Source organism: Thermothelomyces heterothallicus (genome assembly GCF_042370625.1).
Source record: "Thermothelomyces heterothallicus CBS 202.75 unplaced genomic scaffold P884_scaffold_1, whole genome shotgun sequence".
Taxonomy (NCBI): Eukaryota; Fungi; Ascomycota; class Sordariomycetes; order Sordariales; family Chaetomiaceae; genus Thermothelomyces; species Thermothelomyces heterothallicus.
This window is the reverse complement of record NW_027192562.1, coordinates 1,254,250-1,274,603: the sequence shown is the minus strand read 5'-3', so window position 1 is coordinate 1,274,603 and position 20,354 is coordinate 1,254,250. Positions and strand designations below refer to the sequence as shown.

At 57.8% G+C, this 20,354-nt stretch overlaps 7 protein-coding genes across 7 annotated transcripts; 2 read left to right on the top strand and 5 right to left on the bottom strand.

Moving 5' to 3' along the window:
• Nucleotides 1-32: 32 nt before the first annotated feature.
• On the top strand, nt 33-2,519 carry P884DRAFT_281725 (YjeF-related protein N-terminus-domain-containing protein; the record flags this gene model as incomplete). Its single annotated transcript, XM_069443562.1, has 3 exons — nt 33-150; nt 238-1,391; nt 1,482-2,519. 3 exons carry the CDS (start codon nt 33-35, stop codon nt 2,517-2,519), a joined length of 2,310 nt encoding a protein of 769 aa, XP_069301677.1.
• A 1,468-nt stretch (nt 2,520-3,987) lies between these two features.
• Nucleotides 3,988-5,131, bottom strand: P884DRAFT_253451 (uncharacterized protein). Its single transcript, XM_069440795.1, has one exon. The coding sequence runs from the start codon at nt 4,893-4,895 to the stop codon at nt 4,044-4,046; it is 852 nt and encodes a 283-aa protein (XP_069301676.1). The 5' UTR covers nt 4,896-5,131; the 3' UTR covers nt 3,988-4,043.
• Nucleotides 5,132-5,726: 595 nt separating this feature from the next.
• P884DRAFT_189434 (tRNA synthetases class I (M)-domain-containing protein) lies at nt 5,727-8,290 on the bottom strand (the record flags this gene model as incomplete). Its single annotated transcript, XM_069437435.1, has 8 exons — nt 5,727-6,294; nt 6,350-6,577; nt 6,640-6,873; nt 6,937-7,063; nt 7,119-7,193; nt 7,257-7,560; nt 7,617-8,000; nt 8,171-8,290. 8 exons carry the CDS (start codon nt 8,288-8,290, stop codon nt 5,727-5,729), a joined length of 2,040 nt encoding a protein of 679 aa, XP_069301675.1.
• Nucleotides 8,291-8,790: 500 nt separating this feature from the next.
• P884DRAFT_214599 (CrcB-like protein-domain-containing protein) lies at nt 8,791-10,540 on the bottom strand. The gene has a single exon (XM_069439236.1). It carries the CDS (start codon nt 10,344-10,346, stop codon nt 9,135-9,137), a length of 1,212 nt encoding a protein of 403 aa, XP_069301674.1. The 5' UTR covers nt 10,347-10,540; the 3' UTR covers nt 8,791-9,134.
• Nucleotides 10,541-11,145: 605 nt separating this feature from the next.
• On the top strand, nt 11,146-12,469 carry P884DRAFT_214596 (uracil phosphoribosyltransferase-domain-containing protein). The gene is made up of 3 exons (XM_069439235.1): nt 11,146-11,494; nt 11,565-11,664; nt 11,910-12,469. Exons 1-3 carry the CDS (start codon nt 11,315-11,317, stop codon nt 12,311-12,313), a joined length of 684 nt encoding a protein of 227 aa, XP_069301673.1. The 5' UTR covers nt 11,146-11,314; the 3' UTR covers nt 12,314-12,469.
• A 23-nt stretch (nt 12,470-12,492) lies between these two features.
• On the bottom strand, nt 12,493-15,092 carry P884DRAFT_253444 (uncharacterized protein). Its single transcript, XM_069440794.1, has one exon. It carries the CDS (start codon nt 14,994-14,996, stop codon nt 12,537-12,539), a length of 2,460 nt encoding a protein of 819 aa, XP_069301672.1. The 5' UTR covers nt 14,997-15,092; the 3' UTR covers nt 12,493-12,536.
• A 1,657-nt stretch (nt 15,093-16,749) lies between these two features.
• P884DRAFT_5610 (uncharacterized protein) lies at nt 16,750-19,839 on the bottom strand. Its single transcript, XM_069445962.1, has 4 exons — nt 19,547-19,839; nt 19,155-19,482; nt 18,596-19,098; nt 16,750-18,534 (listed from the first exon to the last, which is right to left on the bottom strand). The coding sequence occupies exons 1-4, from the start codon at nt 19,658-19,660 to the stop codon at nt 16,846-16,848; spliced, it is 2,634 nt and encodes an 877-aa protein (XP_069301671.1). The 5' UTR covers nt 19,661-19,839; the 3' UTR covers nt 16,750-16,845.
• Between the last annotated feature and the right edge of the window lie 515 nt (nt 19,840-20,354).

The following is a 20,354-nucleotide window of genomic DNA, read 5'->3' as shown; positions in this document are numbered from 1 at the left end:
ACAAAAAAGACGCCACCCGAACTCTTGTCGCCATGGCTTCGGAATTCATCGGTCTTCAGATGATGGTAACGATGCGCGGCACGCCGCCGATGCTTCTCAAGGGCACCGTCAGCGCCGTCGAAGCCGGCACCGGCCTGACCCTCAGCAACGGTGAGCCTTGGCCCCCCCCCCCCCCGGGGGGCTTCCTGGTCCGCCCCTCCTCTTGGCCTGCCTGCTGACTTTCTTCCTGCTGGGTAGTCTGGGTCACTAACACCAAGGAGTGGAAGCCGCGCCTTACCATCCCGTCTGAAGACATCGTCGATCTCTCCGAGCTCCCCAGCGAACCCGTCGCACCGCCCCTCGCCCACGGCGTCCCGGCAAACCCACCTGCCCCGGCCCCGGCCCCTCCCGTTGCCCAGCAGCCACCGCCTCAACCCGTTTTCGTGGACCCCGCGATCGTGGCTGTGGGAAAGCCTGCTGCTAGCGCATCGTCATCATCGAGCCGCGCACCCGAACCGCATCCGCAACCAAATACGAGTGAGAAGCGGGACCCGGGGCCCGGGGTCGTCCCCACGGTGCAGACACTGAGCGCATCGCGAGAGGTCACGCCCACAAACACCGTTGCGGCTTCTCTCAGGGATCTGAAGTTGGACCCCTCCAGCGCGGCCGTCGAGTCCGCCGACGAGGATGGCGCCGACAGAGCTCTGGACTACGGCGAAGTTACTGCCCAGAAGAAGAAGCGGCGACAACGGAAGCCGGGAAGCGCGAAAACGGCCACGCAGGCGGACTACGGGGCATCGGCGGCGCCTGCGGAAAAGGCGGCGGGGAGAGGAAGAGGCTGGAGGCAGACCCCGATCCTTCAGAGCACGGCGTCTTTCCAGCCGTTCAGCTCCCTGAAACGGAACCGCAAGGGCCGGCAGACGGCTGATAACGGGTGGGCCTCCGAGGATGTTACCGACGTCCAGGAGATGGGCGATTTCGACTTTGAGGGCGGCCTGGCCAAGTTTGACAAGCAGAACCTGTTCGAACAGATGAGGAAAGACGACCTGATCGACGAGGCCGACCGCTTGTTGTCACACAACCGGCTGCCCCGTCCGAAACCGGGGACTGCGGGCGGCAAGAATCTGCACTATTCAGAAAACGTGTTGGACCTGCCGTCAACGGCCTCGAGAGCAGCCAAGGAAAGGCCGGCGTCATCGAAGGAGACGCCAAATGACTTCTGGAACAGCGAGGCGGATGATGGGCTACCTCACGGCGATCGGCCCAGCACCAGGGACCAGAGCATGGGCAGCCGGCAGAGTTCGCGGCGCGGCGGCGAGGGCAAAAGCGCGGCGGCGGGCAAACGGTCACGATCGCGCAAGGCGCACGAGATGGCCAGGACGGGGTCCGGCCCCGGCAGAGTTGCCTCTGGCGTAAGCCACTACCGCACCCAGCCTCTCAAGGTGAGCCGGCCGAGCAGCCGGCTTTCGTCGCGCGCTGCGGCGGCTGACAAGAAGAAGCAGCTCTCGACGCCGGCCGCTCCGCAGGGGCTCTACGCGCTGCCGTCGAACCGGCGGATCGAGCCGGTCTCGGCGCTGCAAATGCTCAACCTGGAGAACATTGCCCATAACGAGATCGGCCTGACCGAGGAGATGATGACGGAAAACGCCGGCCGGGGTATCGCCGAGGTGACACTGATCGCCCTGGCGGACCCGGCCATCAAGGTGCGACACGCGGGCAGCGTCGACCCGGCTACCGGCAACCCCCCGCCGCAGACCGTCGTCGTCCTTGCTGGCAACAACAAGTCCGGCAGCCGCGCCATCGCGGCCGCCCGACACCTGCGCAACAAGGGCATCAACGTGCTCGTATGCGTGGTGGGCCTCGAGCGCGGCGAGCGAGACCTGTTCGAGGACGTGCAGCAGCAGGTGCGGCTCTACCGCAACCTCGGCGGGCGCGTCTTCACCAAGAGCGACTTCTTCGAGCACATCCGCAAGATGAGCATCCCCACGCTGACCATCGACACGCCGCGCACCTCGCTCAGCAGCCTGGCCAACCCGGCGCCCGTCGTGCTCATCATCGATGCCCTCTTGGGGCTCGCCATCTCGTTCGAGGAGCTCCGCAACGGCGACCAGGCCACCGTGTACGAGCTCATCGAGTGGGCCAACCGGAACGAGGCCTTCGTCATGGCCATCGACGTCCCCTCGGGCGTGGACCCCACCACGGGCAAGGTCAGCGTCGTGGACGGCAACCGGCTATACGTCAAGCCGAGGCATGTCGTCGCGGTGGGTGCGCCCAAGAGGGGCCTGCTCGAGGCGCTGATCGCCGCGGACAACAACGACGACGGGGATACGATCCTGGCCGGCGGGGAGGCGCCGGTGCCGGACGACTCGGTACTCGAGTGGAAGCTCTATCTGGTGGACATGGGGCTGGGGCAGGCCGTGTGGAAGAAGGCCGGGACCAGGATGAGGAAAGGGGTCGACTTTGGCGAGAAGTGGGTGTTGGAGATGAAGTATCGGGGAATCGTGCCTAGCGATGCCGACGAGGAGGAGGAGGTTGTGTGAGAGAGTGTTGCTCGGTCGGTGGTCTGAGCTCGGGTGTGTGTTTTCCAATGGCGGCGACGTGGATTTGGTTTCTACCCAAGTGTTGCATCGAGGGCGGTGTTATTGCGTTGCACGTATTTTTTTTCTTTTTTTTTTAAATTTTTTTTGGGTCGATTGGCATCAAGCAAGGCGTTGTGCGGTTCCTTTGAGAGGGGGGATTGTTATTTTTTTTTTTTTTTTTTTTTTTTTTTTTTTTTTTTTTGGAAGTCAGACAAAACATGTAAGGCATTGCTTTAGAACGAGGTTGGTGGACTTGGCGGTTGGAGGAAGCAAGATGGGACTCGATTGTTATTGGGGGTTTGCATCATTTAATTAGTACAAAAGCATCGTGCCAACGCACAACGTTCTTGTCTGCTCTATCACTTATCGACTAGGTGGCTGATGCCAGGTCAATTCAAGCTTGTCTAGTTGATCGAAGCATTCGGTATGATCAATGTCCTCTCTTCTGTTTGTTTCATAGATTTATTCCTCACTTTATTATTAGCCCTGGATCCCAGGGAACTCGATGCTGTTTCGGGAACATCCATTCGAGGGATAATTATTCTTCTGTACCATATGAGGCCAGCCAGCTCTGCTGGGGATATTAACAGAAACAGATTGATAATGATAAGACTATATATTACCGCGCAGCCTCTCGTGTATTCGGGGTTAATTAGGCATGGCATGGTTCTTTCAGTTGTTCCATTGAGAAAAACTGTCAGGACAAAAAGACTCACACAAGCATTTTTGATATTCATTGAACCTATATTTTTCTACGAACAATCGCTTTACTATTTAGTCGCTTACTGTGGTGTCTTTACCATTCGCCCTCTCCGGTGAGCTTTGGTGAAGGTTAATGATGGAGGTCTGGTTGTAGTTAAGATAGTTCAAAAGATCGATCGCTCTTCCTCCGTTTGCTGGCCCCGTGGCTCTGTATAAGAAGAGAGTGGGCATAATGACCCACCGTTTGCAGGCTCCACAGGGCTTATCTTATCTAACCTACCCTGTTGCTGCAGCGGTCTGTTTAAATACCAAGGCATTATTATTAATTAATAACTAATAGTTGTTACAAAAGTATTAATTATCCATTCCGCTCTCGACCTGAGATTGTTGAACTTGTCGCTCGCTCGCCATCTCAGGGTTCCTCGATTTTTGTTCCATTTGGACAAGTCAAAAGAGTAGGCTCACGGCAGCTTTTCAATGCCCGCATCGCCATCCACATCACCCCTTCCCGACCGCGCCTTCCAACATGAGCCGTCATTCGATTTCCCCCCCGCCATACAAGACCAGGGGAAAACATCTTTCCGAGCAATGCCGACTGGGCTGGCGGAGAGACGGCCTAATTAATTAATTATTACTTTCAAGGCACCCTCCCTCCTCCCAAACTCGCATAGTAACATAAATGATTTCTAATTATTTCAACCGAAAGAAGTCTAATTCCTCTCATGTTGACGCTCAGCTCTCTTTATTCTATTAGGTCTAATTACCTCCCTCTCGCCATCTCCATCATCCTCCCACCCCGTCGACCCAGACCACCACGTTCTCGGGCACATCCCTCTCCCGGAAGAAGGCCCTCACCTCCTCGTCCGAGTAGCGCAGGCTGAAGTGCATCAGCACGAACACGGTGTCCGGGTACCGCCGCACGACGGGGTCCAGGTCCGCCCAGATGGTGTGGCGCGTCCTGTCGGCCTGGTCGCGGTGCTCCTCCCACAGGAAGCTGCACTCGGTGATGACGACCCGGACACCGCCGCCACTACCACCACCGCCGCCACCAAGCCACTCGGGCCCGCTCGCGAGCACCGAGGCCGTCGTGTCCCCCAGGAAGGCGAAGACGGGCGTCGCCACGGGCGCCGTGATCTCGACGCCCCGCTCCTGCCGCAGCGCCCGCAGCTCCGCGCCCGCCAGCCCGCGGTACTCGGGCTTGAGCTTGGGCGTCACGGCGCTGAAGACGTAGCCCAGGCACGGCACCGTGTGGTCGCACGCAAACGCCGTCGCCGTGTAGGTCTGCGGGGCCGCCAGCCGCGCCAGCGTCACGGTGCTGCCTGGCCGGAGCGGGTGGGTTCTGTGGGTGTGTAGGAGGGGGTGGATGCCGTCGTCGTCGTCGTCTCCTGCGTCGTCTCCTGCGTCCTGTTGCTGTTCTTGGGTAGGGCTATCATCATCCTCTATTAATACGTCGGCTTGTGACGACGGGTCGCGTCTTGCCACCCCGTCTTCAGCGTCCGGGCTAGAGGGTTCGCCCCCCTTCTTGTTGTTGATGTACTTTTGGAGATACGGAGACGTGCTTTCCGGGGGCCAGATGCCCCCGCCCTCGTTCAGCATGGTCTTGGCGTTGATGAAACCGTCCAGGGCGTCCTTCATCTCGGCCGGGCAATAGATGTCCGGCGGGTCGCTCCGCTTGACAAAGGCCGGCGTGAGGAGGGTGTGATCGCTGTGGCCGTGCGTCAAGAAGATGTGCTTGGGCCGGAGGTTGTTGACGACCAGGCCGGCGTCGAGAAGGAGGTTGAGCTGAGGGATGACGAATGAGGTGTGCCATGCTGCGCGGGACCGGCCCGTGAGCGTAAGATTGTGGTACGGCCTTGGGAAGCGCCATTCCAGGATGTCGGACCGCGGAGACTGCGGAAGAGGCGTGGCGAAGTTCGCTGGCATAATTATTCTTGGCGTCCGGCGTACGCTAGCTTACCCGGCGATAAGTATTGAAACTAATTAATTATTAACGATAACAGGAGCAAAGGTGTCTCCCATTTAGGTTAGCAAACTATAACAGTTAGCGGCAAAACATCGGATCGATCGGAACAATTGGAGAAATGGTTATTTCTTAATTAATTATACAAACGAAAATGGCTTATAATTATACTCCGGATGTCTACGTGCTTTTCCTCCGTCGCCGGGTCGGTTAATTACCTAATCATGGATACACATCAACAAGTTTTACCTGTGTCAATGAACCGATGAATCAACCTTCTTGCCGCTGTAACTAGAACCCCGAGCTACTGAACCAACCTTGCAGGAAAATCAAACCATGATCGCAAGAATGATGCAGCATCACTGTTGGGTCACATTTCACGTTTCCGAGTCCTCGCCAACGTGACCTGGAAGTCAGAACTGCACGCTGCTGATAGTCTATTATTCTAGTCTACCACGATCACGGCTCAGGCCCTACTTCACTCGAGGTTGCGCCCACTGCCCGCTTCAATTCTTGTCGGCGGCCTCGGCCTGTTCACTTGGTTTCGTCTCAGACTCGGAAGCCTGGTTACCCGGAGCAGGGCGGATAGGCAACGTTGAGGTCTCCCCCTGGGCCGCGGCCGCCTGGGCCGCCTGGGCGGCTTTCTTAAGCTTCTTCTTCTCCTTCTCCTTTTCTCTCGCCGCCTTTCTGGCTGCGGCCTTCTCCGCCTCGATCTGCTTCTGCTTGCGAAGCTCCTCGCCGCCGAATGCCTCACGCCACTCCTCGATCTTCGCTGCGGGGATGTTGGAAAACAATAGCTCGGGCGTGCCGATCGCGTGACCCGGCTTCAGAGCGTCCGCTTCCCAGGTGTCCGGGATCCGTGCCGGGACTGCCGCCCCATCGGACCCCTTGATCCCAAGTTGCCTGAGGATAGACTGCGCCTTTTCGGGCATGTAGGGCGAGAGAACCTGGGCCAGAAGGTGGAGGTGGTTGAGCGCAAGGCCGATCACAGCACGGCAGCGGTCGGGCTCCTCGGCAATGAGCTGATTGCTGAGCTTGTTGTCCTGGAGCAGCTTGTTGCCAAGCGCAGAGATACTAGTTTCGTCGTCAGCTGTGCCCTTGCTACCGAAGGAAGGAAGGATGGAAATACCTCATGACAGTGGCCAAGCCTGCCCTCAACTTCACAGCCTTGAGGTCGGTGACATAGTCTTGAAGGAGCTTGTTCACCTCTTGTTTGTGTTGGAGGAGGGCGGGGAATTTCGAGAGGTCGTACTCCGGCACGACACCTTCCAGCTTGGCCTGGCAGAATTTGACGACACGCTGGCACAGATTACCCAGGTTCTTGAGCAAATCGTTGTTGTTTGCATCGACAAACTCCCTAGCAGAATCGAAAGTTAACAGGAGTTCAAAGAAAGGCGCAGGGAGCATGGTGCAACTCACTCCCATTTGAATTCCGAGTCGCTGGTTTCTGGCCGCCTTGACAAGAGGTAGTATCTCCAGATGTCAGGGTCGATGCCAGTCTCACGAGCGTTATTGCCGAAGACACCGACGCCCTTCGACTTGCTGAACTTGCCGCCCTCGTAGTTGAGATACTCAGCCGTGGACAGAGTCTTGAGTTTTGTCCAGTTCTCCCCCGTGCCGATCTGGGAGGCGGGGAAGATGATGGTATGGAACCTATGCGCTAGCCGTGAGAAAAGAGAGGTCTCGCTCAGGTCAGAAAAACCACAACCAACTTACGGAACATTGTCCTTCCCCATGAACTGGTAAAGGGACACTTCATCCGGGTTCTTCCACCACTTCTCCCAGTTTTTGCCCTCCAGATTACCCGCATCGGTATACGTTTTGGTAATCGAGGGGTAGCCGACTGCGCAGAGTCAGCGATTGTCACTGGAAGGGACGAGGCGGGACAACAAACATACTGCAAGCATCGAACCAGACATAGAAGACCTTCTTAGCGTAGTCCTCGTCAGACAGACCCTCGAGGCCGGCGGGGACTTGGCGACGCAGGTTAGTTATTCGCACAATGTTGCCGTGTTGAAAAAGGGCAAACGACGTACTCGGAACACCCCATTTGAGGTCTCTTGTGATACCACGGGGCTTGAGACCCTGGTCCAGCCAAGAGTGGGTGATAGAAACACAATTCGCGCTCCACCCCTTCTCGACCGCCTTGAGCCATTTCTCAAGATCAGGCTGGAGGGCGTCGAGGCGAAGGTATAGATGCTTAGTCTTGCGCCTTTCAGGGGCGGTACCGTCTAGCTTGCACCTCGGGTTGATCAGCCAACCGGTCGCTTTGGTCTCCTGGTTTCCCGAGGCGTCCCTGTCCGGCTCGAGGGGGTCGAGGAGGTTGCCACAGGCGTCGCACTATTCAAGAGATTAGCAGGCTGAGAGCACCGATGAGTCACCAAGATGCTCCAAACCTGGTCGCCACGAGCACCCTTGTCGTGGCAGATGCTGCACTCGCCCTCGACGTAACGGTCCGCCAGGAAGGACGAGTGAGTCGGGCAGTAAGCCTGCGTGGTCTCGCGCTCCTCGATGAAGCCGTTCTTCCAGAGGCGGGAGAAAATGTCCTGGACGATCGCGGTGTGCTCGTCCGTGGGAGTGCGACCAAAGACGTCAAAGTCGATCCTGAACCAGTCGTAGATGTCCTTGTGGATGGCATGATACTTGGCACACAGCGTGGCCGGATCCACCCCTTCGGAGAGCGCCTTGGTCTCTGTTGCGGTGCCATACTCATCTGAACCGCACACATAAATCGTTGGGAGACCCCTCGCGCGGCAGAACCTGGCGAAGACGTCGGCGGACTAGTGGGAAGTGGTCAGTGATAAAGCGACTAAGGCAGAAATGCCCCGACATGGCGAGAACAGGGGGCTCTTTTTTTTTTTTTTTTTTTTTTTTTTTTTTTTTTTTTTTTTTTTTTTGGGCTCGCCATGAGCGGGATACAGAGAGAGTTTGCGAGTGAGTGAGGATTTACCAGAACACTGCCGATGATGTTGCCCAAGTGCGGCACGTTGTTGACGTAGGGCAGAGCGCTGGTGATGAGAATATTCTCTTTCCCCGACTGGGGCAGAATCGGCTCTCGGCTCGTGCCCATCTTGAACTGCCAGGCTGCTCTCTCCGGTTCTCCTATGTGGTAAGGAAATCGAGGGGTCCTGTCTGGCTCAAAGTTCAGGTCGCCAGTCCCGCCAGAGATTATTGGGGAAGGTGGGGTGAGTCATGGCTCGAGCCCAGATACCGGTTAAACCCCGGAGTTCTCTCGAATGCCCCGCCCTCAGCACGCAATCTGAAGGGTTTCGGCCGTCAACGGCAACTCACCAGAGTGCAAATACACGAGCGCATCCGCACATCTAGCTCTAGCCATGCACGGGAAGAAATGAATAAATAAAGATAAAAACAATGTTGAATAAGAAATATGAATGATAAAGATATAGACCGTACAAGTAACTCAAAAACAATCAGCTCTGTTTTTTAGCTAAGCTAGGAAGCAAAGAGCAAAATGAAGTTGCCTCGATTATTTTAGAACATGTATCTAAAACCATTAAATAATAATTAAAAAAAACACCTTGTAATTATCTATGGTCCTGTCGACGTTGTGACCGATCTAATATCTAATTATTAATGCTAAACTCAATACTATATAATTGAATTAAATCGTTGGGACGCTCTTATATTCTCGTGTCAGTCCCCAAAACCAATGATCAGGCACTATTTGATCATATCTATATCCTCTCATAATACGGATGCTTCTTTTTTTTTCCCGCTGCTTCGCTATTGTCAACTACTCTCGATGCTTCGTTCAATGCCTCGAGCATAATTGGTCGTTTAGAGTCCTCGCATCCAGGCCGACAGGTCGGGTCGAGAGTTATTACCGTTCTCTTGGAACATGTAAGAAAATCAAACACCTGATGTGCATCACACTGCCGAGCGGCCCAAGGATGCTACCGACAAGCTCCCTCTTCGTACGCCCCACTCCACCTCAACCCCCCCATGACCGCGACCACGACCGCGAACCCACCTAACAGGCTCGCGCCGCCGTAGATGTACGCGTGCTTCCTCCTCAGCGCAGCCAGCTCTCCGACCCACGTCGACACGGTCGTCAGGCACCCGCAGAACCCATCCTGTATGCCTACCAGGACCTGACACCCGATGGTCAGCCCGGCGCCGGCGCCCGCCGCCCCGGAGTGCGCAAGGTCCCAGGCGAGGGCCAGCACCCCGGTGCCGGCGATGTTGACGGCGAACGTGCCGAGCGGAAACGCGGGGACCCGCCCGTTCAGCCACAGGCTGGCGTAGAACCGCGCAAGGCAACCCAGCGGCGCGAAGACGAGCGCGAGCGTCACCTTGCCGCGCCAGTCCGCGCGCCCGGGGGGGGGCAGGGCGGACAGGAGGACGGCGCCGAGCCAGCAGCCCCAGCCCAGCAGCAGGGCGAGCGGGTCCAGGAGGCCGCGCACCAGGGCGCGCGGGAGGGCCGGGGTGAAGGGGGCGAGGGCGGCGGCGAGGTGGGCGCCGAGGTAGAGGGCCGAGAGCGAGAGCGAGACGGTCACAATGGGGACGGCGAGGAGGGCCAGGAAGGTGTGACCTCCGCTCCTGGGCGGCGGCGCGAGCGGCTGTTCTTGGGAGGAAGAAGAAGAAGAAGACGGGAGGTCGTTGGACAGGGCCAGGAAGGTGTCGTGCATGAAGGCGGAGAAGGAGGTCAGGGAGCCGCAGAAGCCGGTTGCCAGGCCGATGTAGAGCGGTATGGTCTTCTTGAGGGCTGCTTGGGGTTTCTCGTTGCCAGCGGAGGTCTCTCCATTGTTGGGGGTCGGGTTAAAGGCAGAATGGACCTCGCGGAAGAGCATCCAGTCTTCGGAGAGGAAGCCCATCAGCAAGCTGCCGGCAAAGTTGGGCCATATGGAGGTGAAGATGACGGGAGTGCCGGCGTATGCCGTGAGAGCCTGAATGCCGAGCCGGGCGAGGGTGCCGAGGATAGAGAAGAGGATCAGGTAGGAGACAGTGTAGAGCTGGGTCAGCAGCCGGCTCGGAGAGGTCTGGGCCTCGCTAAGATTGCGGTCCGAGTCTGGGCCATTCTCGACCTCCGATGTGGGAGGGACTGGAGATTCATGATGCGCTTCGAGCGACGGAGGTACCGTTCCTGAATTATGGAACTGCTCCATTGCATTGACTGTGAAGCGGTTACCACACCGTCGACGGAGGTTTCGAGATGGTCCGTCGAAATGAAGCCCCCGGATTCCTCCTCCTGCTCCACGACTCGTCAGGCATCCATTAATAATCCTCTGATGTCTTCGGCCATATACTCACCGGTCAGGCTTCTCAACCTTTGCAGGAAGAGACCTCCCCGGAAAGGAAAATAAAAGAAAGAATAACCGTGATTGTTGAATTGGAGTACAAATACAGATTACTGATTTCAGGTTACAGGAAGTGAAATGCCCAGACCTCAGCGGCGGTCCGAAATGCGATCTGTTTCTTGGCAGTGGGTCTAGCTCCGCGATCCCCGGCCCACCAAGTTGCTTATCGCCGGTGGGGTACTTACTTGTGCCCCGCTCTCTCACCGTCATCTCCATATCGTCAATCGTCACGCGCAAGGTATGCACGAACGGATAATGCAGTCCCGGTGGTGCCCGAGTTGCGAGCAACCGTCGTAGACTCGGGCGTAGAGAAGAGAACCTTTTTGTCTTCACAGTGACCCAGGTTACCCGGAATGACCGGACCCCACCAGGAGCGAGGGGCGCGCTGCCTGAAACTGGGGGCCACCTTCCCGTATTGACATGGCCAGGGCCCGATTCGTCTGCGCAACTGCCCGCTCTAGCTTGTCTCGGAGTACGGCGGGCATCATGTGTTCAGCCAAGGAATGCTGTTGCGCTGCGTTCACCTGGCGAATCAAGCCTCTGCGCTGCGGCACCATTCCGCATAGATGGATACGGACATGGAGGTCGAAAGAGGGAAGACAGGGATTAGGATTACTTTAGGTACCTTATAGGCCTCTTCTAGCTGTCACTTTCGTTGGACCTCAACGACCACCGCTACCTAACTCCCTAGGAACTGCATCTTTTCCCCAACCCATCTGGTTCCCATCTCTCGTCTCTTCCCCTTTTCTGTCCCGACACGGCCTCGGACCATCGCAATGGCAAACCTACCCGACAACGTCCACGTCTCGCAACATCCCTGCTTGCTCGCGAAGCTCAGCCAGCTGCGGTCACAGAGCACCCCTCCGAGGGATGTCAAGGGCTTGATACACGATATCGCTCTGATCTTGGGCTGCGAGGCGCTTGCCAAGGAACTCAGCAGCACTCCAGGACCGACTGTTCGCCAGCTCCTCTCCTTTGGTTTTCTCTTTCCGAACTCGACCGAGAGTCTGACCTTCTTCGCTCTAGGATGTGACACCCCTCGGCTACGAGTTCCAAACCCACCAGCTCGCTCCCGGCAGCGTCTCCTTGGTTCCCATCCTCCGATCCGGCTTGGGCATGATCGAAGGTATAGTGTACATGATATCCATACCAGACCACCACCACTACCACCATCACCACCACACACCACCACCACCACACACCACCACCACCACACACCATCACCACCACACATCATCACCAACCTCTCTTCCCTCCGCGGGCTCTCCCTCGGAGCACCTCCACCAACCTAGAATAGTCTCAGAGCAGAGCAGAGCAGAGCCGTGCTAACCGGGGCCGAAAACAAACAAACGATCGATGACAACCGTACAGCGATCCAAACCCTCCTCCCGAACCCCGTCCCCGTCCACCACCTCGGCCTGTACCGCGAGCCGGAGACGCTGCACCCGGTCGAGTACTACAACAACCTGCCGAACCACCTGACCGCCGGCGGCGGGTCCGGCCCCTCGGAGCTGGCCATCGTCGTGGACCCGGTCATCGCTACGGGCGGGACCTGCGCCGCCGCCATCCAGACGCTGCGGGAGTGGGGCGCGAAGCGCATCATCGTGCTGTCCGTCCTCGGCGCCGCGTCGGGCGTCAAGGCGGCCGCTGCCGAGTGGCCTGCAGGCGTGGAGATCTGGCTCGCCGGCGTCGACGAGGAGCTGACAGACCGCGGGATGCTCAAGCCCGGGCTGGGCGATGTGGGAGACAGGTTGTTCTTGACCATTGGGAAGTGACCTTGGCTGTGCTTGGGGCGGGATGGACCATGGGGTGTGCTTGTCAACCAGGGCTCGGATTGCGTGGCTCTGGCACGAGAGATCCCTCCTTACAGGCGAGGTAAGGGACATCTATCTCCCTACGCCGGGACGTATAGTACAGACGTATAAAACACGACGTACATTCCCGCCAAGGGTATCCTACATGTTGTGTCATCTCACGTTCTCGTATCATACAATGCCGCTAGGTCGGTGCATATTCCTCCTCATCCACGAGGGTGCCCTCTCTCCAGCAGTCCTCAACCCACCTCGTGGAGACAACCCTCGGTACTGCCCTCCTCGAGCTGACCTTATACCTCACATCTGCCGCCACCACTCTCTCGGACGCGGATGTTTCCCCCTTCCCACCGACAACAACCACATGCGTAATCTTCTTGTCTTCGATATCACTCACCACCTCGCCGTTTCCAAATCGCACGTAGTTCATCAGCTTGAGCGCTCTAAACTCGGGCACTCCTTCCCCAAGCGCAAAGTGCACCCGGCACCTCCTGAACATGAAGCTCTCCAGCCCGTCCAGTCCCCTGCCGTGCTCCTCTAGCTGATCGAGGAAGGTGTCGACGTCAAAGTGGCTACCCTCTTCGGGCAGTTCCATCTGATCCAGGATGTCTCTCAGCTCATCGACGCCCACGTCCCGAGCATAGCTGTCTCCGTACTGGTCCGTACTCTCCTCGGCGAGCTTTCTCATCTCCTCGGTGGCAGAAAGGAGATGGTCTTCCTCAAACGGGAGCAGATAGCCCTCCCCGCCGCTCTGCTCGAGACAGTCAAACACCCACTTTGGCCGCACAATGTCCGCATCGCCTGCCTTCTTGAGGCTCGCCACCCTGACGACGTTCTTGTCCGCCAGGATGATCATGCCCGAGCCTTTCTCCACTGTCTGGTGTATCCTGCCTCCGTTCTCCTTGATCAGCTTCTCCAGGTCTGGCTTGCTCATCTTCTTCGGCTTAACCGCCTCGGACAAGACGCAAAAATCCAAGCCTCGGAACAGGTCGGTCTTTGGTTTCTTCACGGCCAAAAAGTCGGCCGTGGCCCCGGCAGGTTCAGCAGCGCCGGCGATGACCAGCTCCCTCTTCTGTCTCTTTGCCGGTTTTCGTTTACGGTTCTCCATCTCCATCGCCTTGCGCTCCTTCTCCTCCTGTTTGACCTTGGACCGCAATGCCTCAAGCTCGTCCACGTCCATGCCGGCGTCCCACGCCTTGTCCAGCCGCAGCTTGCGGAAGCGCGGGAACCGCAAGGTCCAGCCCGTGGCGAACTGGTCCGACGGCGCGAACGACGCGGCCTTGACGGAGATGACGACCGACTCGCTCGGGCGGATCCACACGTCGGGGCGCTCGTACTGCAGCCGTTCGCCGCCGCCCAGCTCGACGAACTCGGACGGCGGGCTGGCCGGGTCCCACTCCTTCCACTTGCCCTCGGTGTGGTGCCGCATCTCGGCGTAATCCTCCGCCTTGAACCCGCCACCGACCTTGCAGAAGCTGAGGCATTTCTCCCGGCTCGCCGCGGCGCCCGACCGCACAAAGTTCTCGCTCACGCGTAGCCCGCACAGGAAGCTCGAGAGCGTGCCGCCGCGTCGGCCCGAGCCCCAGTACCCGCCGACGACGACCAAGTCGAGTGACTCGCCGTACTCGGACATGTACTCGGGCTTCACCTTGATCCAGTCGTTGTTGCGGCTGTTGAGCTGATACCGCGAGCGCGGGTTCTTGAGCACGAGTCCCTCCGAGGCCTCGGCCACAACGACGCGAAGGAGCGGCTCGATCTCGTCGGGCGACGTGGCTGAGACGTACGGGTGAATCTCGAGACGGCGAGGCGCCCCCTTGACGGCACGCTCGAGGGCCCGGTGCCGGTCGGCGAGCGTGTACTCGGTGAGCGACTTGTCGTTGAGGAGAAGTATGTCAAACACGCGGTAGAGTGGGCGTGGGCCGCTGTGGAAAGGGTTTTTCTGCTGGTCCAGGGCGGCAGTCTTGAGAGTGCCAAAGGGCACAATCTTGTCGACTTCAGGGTCCCAGGTGATCATCTCGCCGTCCAAGATGAGGTTGCGGACGCCGCTGTCAAAGGCCCCCTTCAAATGCCGGGTGAGGGCCGAGTTGTTATCTTCCAGCCCGCTTCCGTACAGATAGGTGTAGTCCTTGGCCTTGCGAGACCAGAAGGCGAACCTGTACCCTCCCGGCACCGAGTCATCCTCCCGCATGTGCATCTGCATCCGCTCGCCGTCCAGTTTCTCCTCGATCCAGAACTCGGGGTTCTCATCCGTGACTCCCAGGTTGGCCACCAGCTTCGCAAATGTCGTCGTCATCTGGAACTGCGCCAGCTGGGGCTGGAAGCACGACATGAGCGTCACACCCGTCTCCTGCTGCTCGAGGCGGAACTCCGGGTCGTACAACTCCCAGCAGACCCTCCTCAGGCTCGACGAGACGCTGAAGAGCGCCTCGGCGTCGGGATGCCACAACCCCAGGAACGTCCTCTCGGTGGCGCCAACCTTCATATCCTTGAGGATGATGCGCACCAGCCACATCAGCTCCTCGGCATTCATTCCCTGGTAAAACTCCTCAAAGATGGGCAGCTGCTCGGCCTCACCGCTCGCCGCGGCCAGCCGGTCCAGCATCACATTCACGTCCCCGATCGTGAACTCCCCGGGCTCACTCCTCATCTGCCGTTTCTTCACAATCTCGTAACACCTGCCCGCGAAATCCCCGGCTGTGCTGATCGCCCCGCCACCGAACCTCCCTCCGCCGCCGCCGCCGCCCCCGTGGCCGCCGGGGAGCTTCCAGTGCATCAGCGCGTAGCCGTCCTCCGAGTTGCGGTCAATCTTCATGGCCTTGACGAGCAGCTTGCCGATGGTGTTCTCCTTGAGCCCGTACACGCCGCGGTCGCGGTCCTTGTCCGGCAGGATGAGGCGCATGGCCGGGTAGAAATCCGGGCCGACCTCGGCGCGCCAGCGCGACATGAAGCGCTCGACAATGTGGCGGCGCTGCTCGTGGTACGAGAGCTTGGAGGAGGCGCCCCGGCCTCCGGCCCCGCCGCGGGCGGTCCGCCGGGTGGCGCCCGCCGCAGCGCCGGCGGTGGTGGGCTTGCATTCTATCAGAGGATTGAACAGATGCTGGAAGAGATGCGAGAACGGTGGTGTCTTGGAGTGGTTGCGGGGTCGGTTGGGAAAGCTGTGATGCAAGTCGGTGCGTGAGCCTCTCTTCCTTCCCTTCCTCCCTTCTCCCGAGATGGGAAAGGTCGGCCGACAGGCCAATGGTGTGATTTCAAGACTAACTTACTGCTCGTCGAGCTCTGCAAGACTGAGGGAGCCGCTGCCGTACTGTTTCCCATCCTCCTCGATCGCGTCGACGTCCGGGGACTTGGCACGCTTGTTTCGACTGCTCATTTTGTTGCGGGTGACTAGCAATCCGCGTTGTAAGACGAGTGCAGCAGGCTGTCTCTACGGATGACGGCTGCCCACGGTCATCAAGCACATCAGAAAGCCGTTTGAAAATCATGGAATTTCAAGCATTCGGGATGTTATCTCGTTGAATAGATGTGCAAATTTGTGTCATTTGTCGTATGCAAGGGACAAAGGTCGTCGTTGCCTGTTGAAGTCCAGGCAGCAGGCACATACCTAACCGTAACCCTTAACCCACTCTTGGCCGACGTCACAAGCTCAACTGCTATCTCATTCGCAGAGGCATTCAAGCTTCGTTTCTTCCTGCCTGCGAGATGCCAGTTGGAATCCATTCATTCCTTCAGTATCCATGATCTTCACGGTTACTACGTATCTAGCGTGGGAGTTTTTTTGGTAATTTGCTAGAGCCGTTCTAGCCAACCCCCTGTATCGAGCAGCCGCTGGATAAGAGTTCTAACATCTCAACCCGTTGGCCAAGCTCTTCTAAGACTTATCGGCTTCTACACTTGAAGATGAAACTCGGGAAGAATCAACCCTTCTCACGTGAATTTTGGCCCTTCTTTTGCACATATATTTAGGACCTCGATAGATATGCCATGGCCTACCTATGTCTTTGATAACAAAGCTTCCACCCTGCAGCAAAAGAAGGTTCTCCTTCAACGCCCGCAGGGCATTTCTAAGCCGCTGGGTTGTGCCATTACATATCAAGATACACATGCAAAGTGTTGCATGCCGCGAAGGAATTGAGAGTATTCCCGAAAAAGCTGACACACTGGGAATGACAGACCGGCCGACTAATTACCACGTAAGGAGGGTAGAAAAACAGCGTAATACCGAAAGAAAAAAAAAGCAGCAGCCTGCCGCGGGTCCGTCAACTGCTAGAGCCGCAACAATATATCAAGACACTCTCGGCGATTAACAATCTGGTCCTGTACGCCGATCCAAGCAATTTCATGCACTCATCACATCAACTGGGTATACCAATAGCACACTCCGACACATCTCCCTCACAACGTTGCCATTCCCAACCCGACTGCCGCTCCCACCTTTCTCGATATTACGACTCCTCATCGCTCCCTAAGAATAACGCATTCTGTCGTCCCTCATCAAGCTAATAAGCAGCTGCCATTGTCGGATCAAAGGCGGGCAAATGGGCCTTGAACCCTCCATCGAGTTCGTCGTTGCCCTTCAGGGTATTCCCGTTGGGAGCACCGCCGCCGTACTTGGCGCCGCCATTCAGGGCGCTCTGCCCGCCGTACCCACCGTGCGCGTTGCCCTTGGTCGCGGCCGGCGCGTGCACGTTGCCCGGCGTTGCGGTCTTGTGCGGCTTTCGGACGACGGTCGGCGGGGCGGGGATGTCGCGACTCCTGCCGGCGGAGCCGATGGAGAAGACGGGGCTTTCCCACTTGTCGCCCTTGCGGGCGAGCTCCCGGTACTCGGTCGCCTTGGAGCTGATACCGCCCGGCAGGCGGATGTTGGGGAAGATGCTGTCCTCCTTGGTGATGGCGTAATTGACCTTCTTGTCGGCCGCCGTCTCCTGCGCTTTCTGCTTGCCCTGAAGCACCTTCTTCTGCGCGGCCGTCACGTAACGGTTGTAGATGTTGGGCGCCTGCTCGGGGCTCTCACGGGCTTGCTCGAGCGCCCGGTCAGCCTCCTGCTTGATCTGGAACAGCATGGCGTCTAGCTTGGCGGCCTGGTCCTTGATCGCCTTCTCCAGCGCCTTCTGCACGCCGGGACGGAGCACCATGAGCATCAGTGGCTTGAAGAGACCAAAGAGTATCTTGTGGTTCGACTTGACGAGCTTGATGTCGAGGTTGTTGACGGAAACGTCCACCTTATCGACCTTGAAGAAGGATTTCCGGTTGCTCTTGTCTGGTGACGAGAACTTCATCCGGAAGGTGAAGCCGTCCCCGGCCAACAAAAAGTTCGCGACGCCCTTGTCCGTGATAGAAGGGAAGCCTTGCTTGCGCTTGATGTAGTAGCTGACATCTCTGAGGTCCATCTGGATGCCCGTCACCTTGACGTCGACCGAGTGCTTGCTGCTGCTGGCAATTTTCTTCCGGCCGAAGCGCATGTAGTTCTCGCTGGCGACCTCCAGCACGTTGGGCATGAAGTTGTCGCTCTCGAGGACGAGATTCTCAATAACGGCGTCGAACCGGGGGTCTGAGTACTCGATCCGGGGCACCGGAATGTAGGCGACATCCTGAAGAATGGCGGGAACGATCACGTCGGTGAGATCCTTGATGAGATGGGGCTTGAAGGCTGGCCTCCCGTTCTCGTCGTTGCCCAGGTCGGTGAACAGCTTGGTCATGGAGGCAGCAAAGGCCTTGTTTTGCGAGTCATGGTCGAACTGGTCGGCCAGGAACTTGATCTCATCCACGACGCGGTCAGCGTGGCTGCGGTACTTGTCCCGCAACAGGTAGTTGCCCTCATCATGCAGGCGGTTCCACTGCGCGTTGGAGTCGTCGTCCAGGATGTATCCCTGCTCCTGCAGACATCTGCGAATGTACTGGTTCAGCGACTTGAACCAGTTCTTCAACTGGGGATCGCGGTCCGCGTCGCTGTAGATGGTCTTAATGGAGTCCCACAGGTCGTCGGTAGAGGTGCCATTTGCAAAACGCTCAACCAACGTCTTTAGGTCGGTTTCGGCCTGGACCAGGCCGGAGCGGGCCTCCTTGACGGTATCCGAACTACCCCTGGCAAGCCGGTTGGCGTGGTCGCCGTACTCCTCGGCAAGATTCAGCAGCGTCTGGATGGCATGTTGATAATCAGGGTGCTGTTGGCACTCGAGTATCATTTTCTGCAGCAGCGCAAGTCAGCCCAGTGTCCGGCAAGAAAAAGAGGCGAGGTTCGCGACATGCCTTGAGACGCCAAATGGTCTGCTCGCGACGCTCCTGCGGCATCTTGCGAGAGAAGTAGATCCTTGCACGCTCACGGTACTCATCATGCCTGGCGCGGGCCTTTTCCTTGGTTTCCTCGTCGACGTTCTCGTCGACGTTGCGCTTCAGGGAGTCCTTGGCGGCCGCCGCGCCCCCAGTCGCGTTAACCCCTGAAGAGGCGCCGGTCTGGCCATCATGTGCTGCGGTATTTGCGAGGTCTCTCGGATCCGAGGAACCGGAAGGGTGAGCTTCGGATGTGGCCGCGGAGATGGCAGCCCTAGCGTCCTCCTTGGGGTTGCCCTTGTAGTAATTCTGGAGCTTACCCTTCAGGCCCTCCTTGGACATGTCGGGCGCATCGTGCCAGGTGTTGTCCTGAGCGGGACGGTCGATTTGCTCGAGGTCTTCCTGGCTGGGTCTGACGCGGGCGGCAGCATTCGTGGCGGCGTCGCCAGCGATGTCGCGGAGGAGGATGGTCGCATCAGAAACTGTGATACGTCAGTAATGTTCCTCGGGAGTCAATCATCGGGACGCTGGAACATACGAAGCTTCCGGAACTGCCCGTTTGTGATAATCAGGGTGCCCAGAGTGCGCAGGCCCTCGAGCGCCTGGTTGCCGTGCTGCTGTGCCTGTTCCTTACTGACGGGAGCTCCGGGTGTCGACACGGCATTGGGGTCAAATTGCTGGGTCTGCCAGATGAAGTCCTGCAGCAGGTTGCCATCATTCTTGGACAGGAGCAGATGCTTGGCCTGCGTGACCACTTCCTTGACATCTTCCACCAGTCGCTGCCCCTCGGGAGAGAGCTTCTTGGAGGGCCTTGAGAGCGCCTTGGACTCCAGAAAGCTGTTTAGGGCGACATCGATCTGGTCGTTCTGGTCTGCATGTTAGTATCTCGACATGATGGACACGGATATGTTAGCCAGACGTAGCGCATACCGAGGGAACCTTGCCGAGCTGAAAGGCGCTGATGATGCCGTAGATCTGAAGTTTGCGGTTTACATCGGCCTCCTTCTCTTTTGTGTCTGAGGGTTTGTTGACGTTGGGAGCCATGTTGTGGGTGGTTGCTTGTGGGGGTTGAGCTGAGTGAGGAGCTGGATTATGTCTTGTTGCGTCAAAGATGGATCACAATATCAGACGAGGTTGACTTGTGGTGTCAAGATATGGGATACAAGTCGGGGGTATTAAGACGTTGGGCGAGTTGTTTACAAGAGCAACAAACAAATGCGTGGTTGCGATCCGGGAGGTGCGGGGAGTGAAACTGCGCAGCAAACCCGGCGCGGTGTGGCCTCATTTATTCCATCCGAGGATGGGAGTGCGCCTCATACCCTGATGGCTGGTTTCGCCTTGGTGCCTCGGAAGTGTGCAAGAGAGACGCGGTGACGTGACACTGCGTAGCAACCTTGGTGACATGGTCGAGTGCGTCATAGGGAAAGAGCGAAAGTCTAGCCAATTTCCTCGATTGGCCGGCACTCAGGCTTCAGCTTCCTTCTCTCGAGCAGGGATGATGCGTCACACAGCTCTCTACAACACGCGTAGAGTCTGGTCGCGCTGCGCTTGCTACAACACAAAGTCGGACAATACATTACACCAGCGAAGTCGTTTTGGTGTAATCATGTAAGACGGGAGAACGAATCAAAACGGTCTGGAACTGAAGCAGAGAGGCCCACGTGAGGGTTTCATCACTGACATTCCAAACATAAAAAAAGGTTGACATGCTCACTTGTTCAGTCCCTACACCAGTCTT

Bases quoted from the DNA above. Each gene is read 5' to 3' on its own strand.
- P884DRAFT_253451 (XM_069440795.1), bottom strand. From the start codon at position 4,895: ATGAAGGACGCCCTGGACGGTTTCATCAACGCCAAGACCATGCTGAAC.
- P884DRAFT_214599 (XM_069439236.1), bottom strand. From the start codon at position 10,346: ATGGAGCAGTTCCATAATTCAGGAACGGTACCTCCGTCGCTCGAAGCG.
- P884DRAFT_214596 (XM_069439235.1), top strand. From the start codon at position 11,315: ATGGCAAACCTACCCGACAACGTCCACGTCTCGCAACATCCCTGCTTG. The intron at 11,495-11,564 runs GTTCGCCAGCTC...TCTTCGCTCTAG, and splicing joins GCAGCACTCCAGGACCGACT to GATGTGACACCCCTCGGCTA. The intron at 11,665-11,909 runs GTATAGTGTACA...ACAACCGTACAG, and splicing joins CGGCTTGGGCATGATCGAAG to CGATCCAAACCCTCCTCCCG.
- P884DRAFT_253444 (XM_069440794.1), bottom strand. From the start codon at position 14,996: ATGAGGAGTGAGCCCGGGGAGTTCACGATCGGGGACGTGAATGTGATG.
- P884DRAFT_5610 (XM_069445962.1), bottom strand. From the start codon at position 19,660: ATGGCTCCCAACGTCAACAAACCCTCAGACACAAAAGAGAAGGAGGCC. The intron at 19,483-19,546 runs GTATGCGCTACG...CATGCAGACCAG, and splicing joins AGCTCGGCAAGGTTCCCTCG to AACGACCAGATCGATGTCGC. The intron at 19,099-19,154 runs GTATGTTCCAGC...GACGTATCACAG, and splicing joins CGGGCAGTTCCGGAAGCTTC to TTTCTGATGCGACCATCCTC.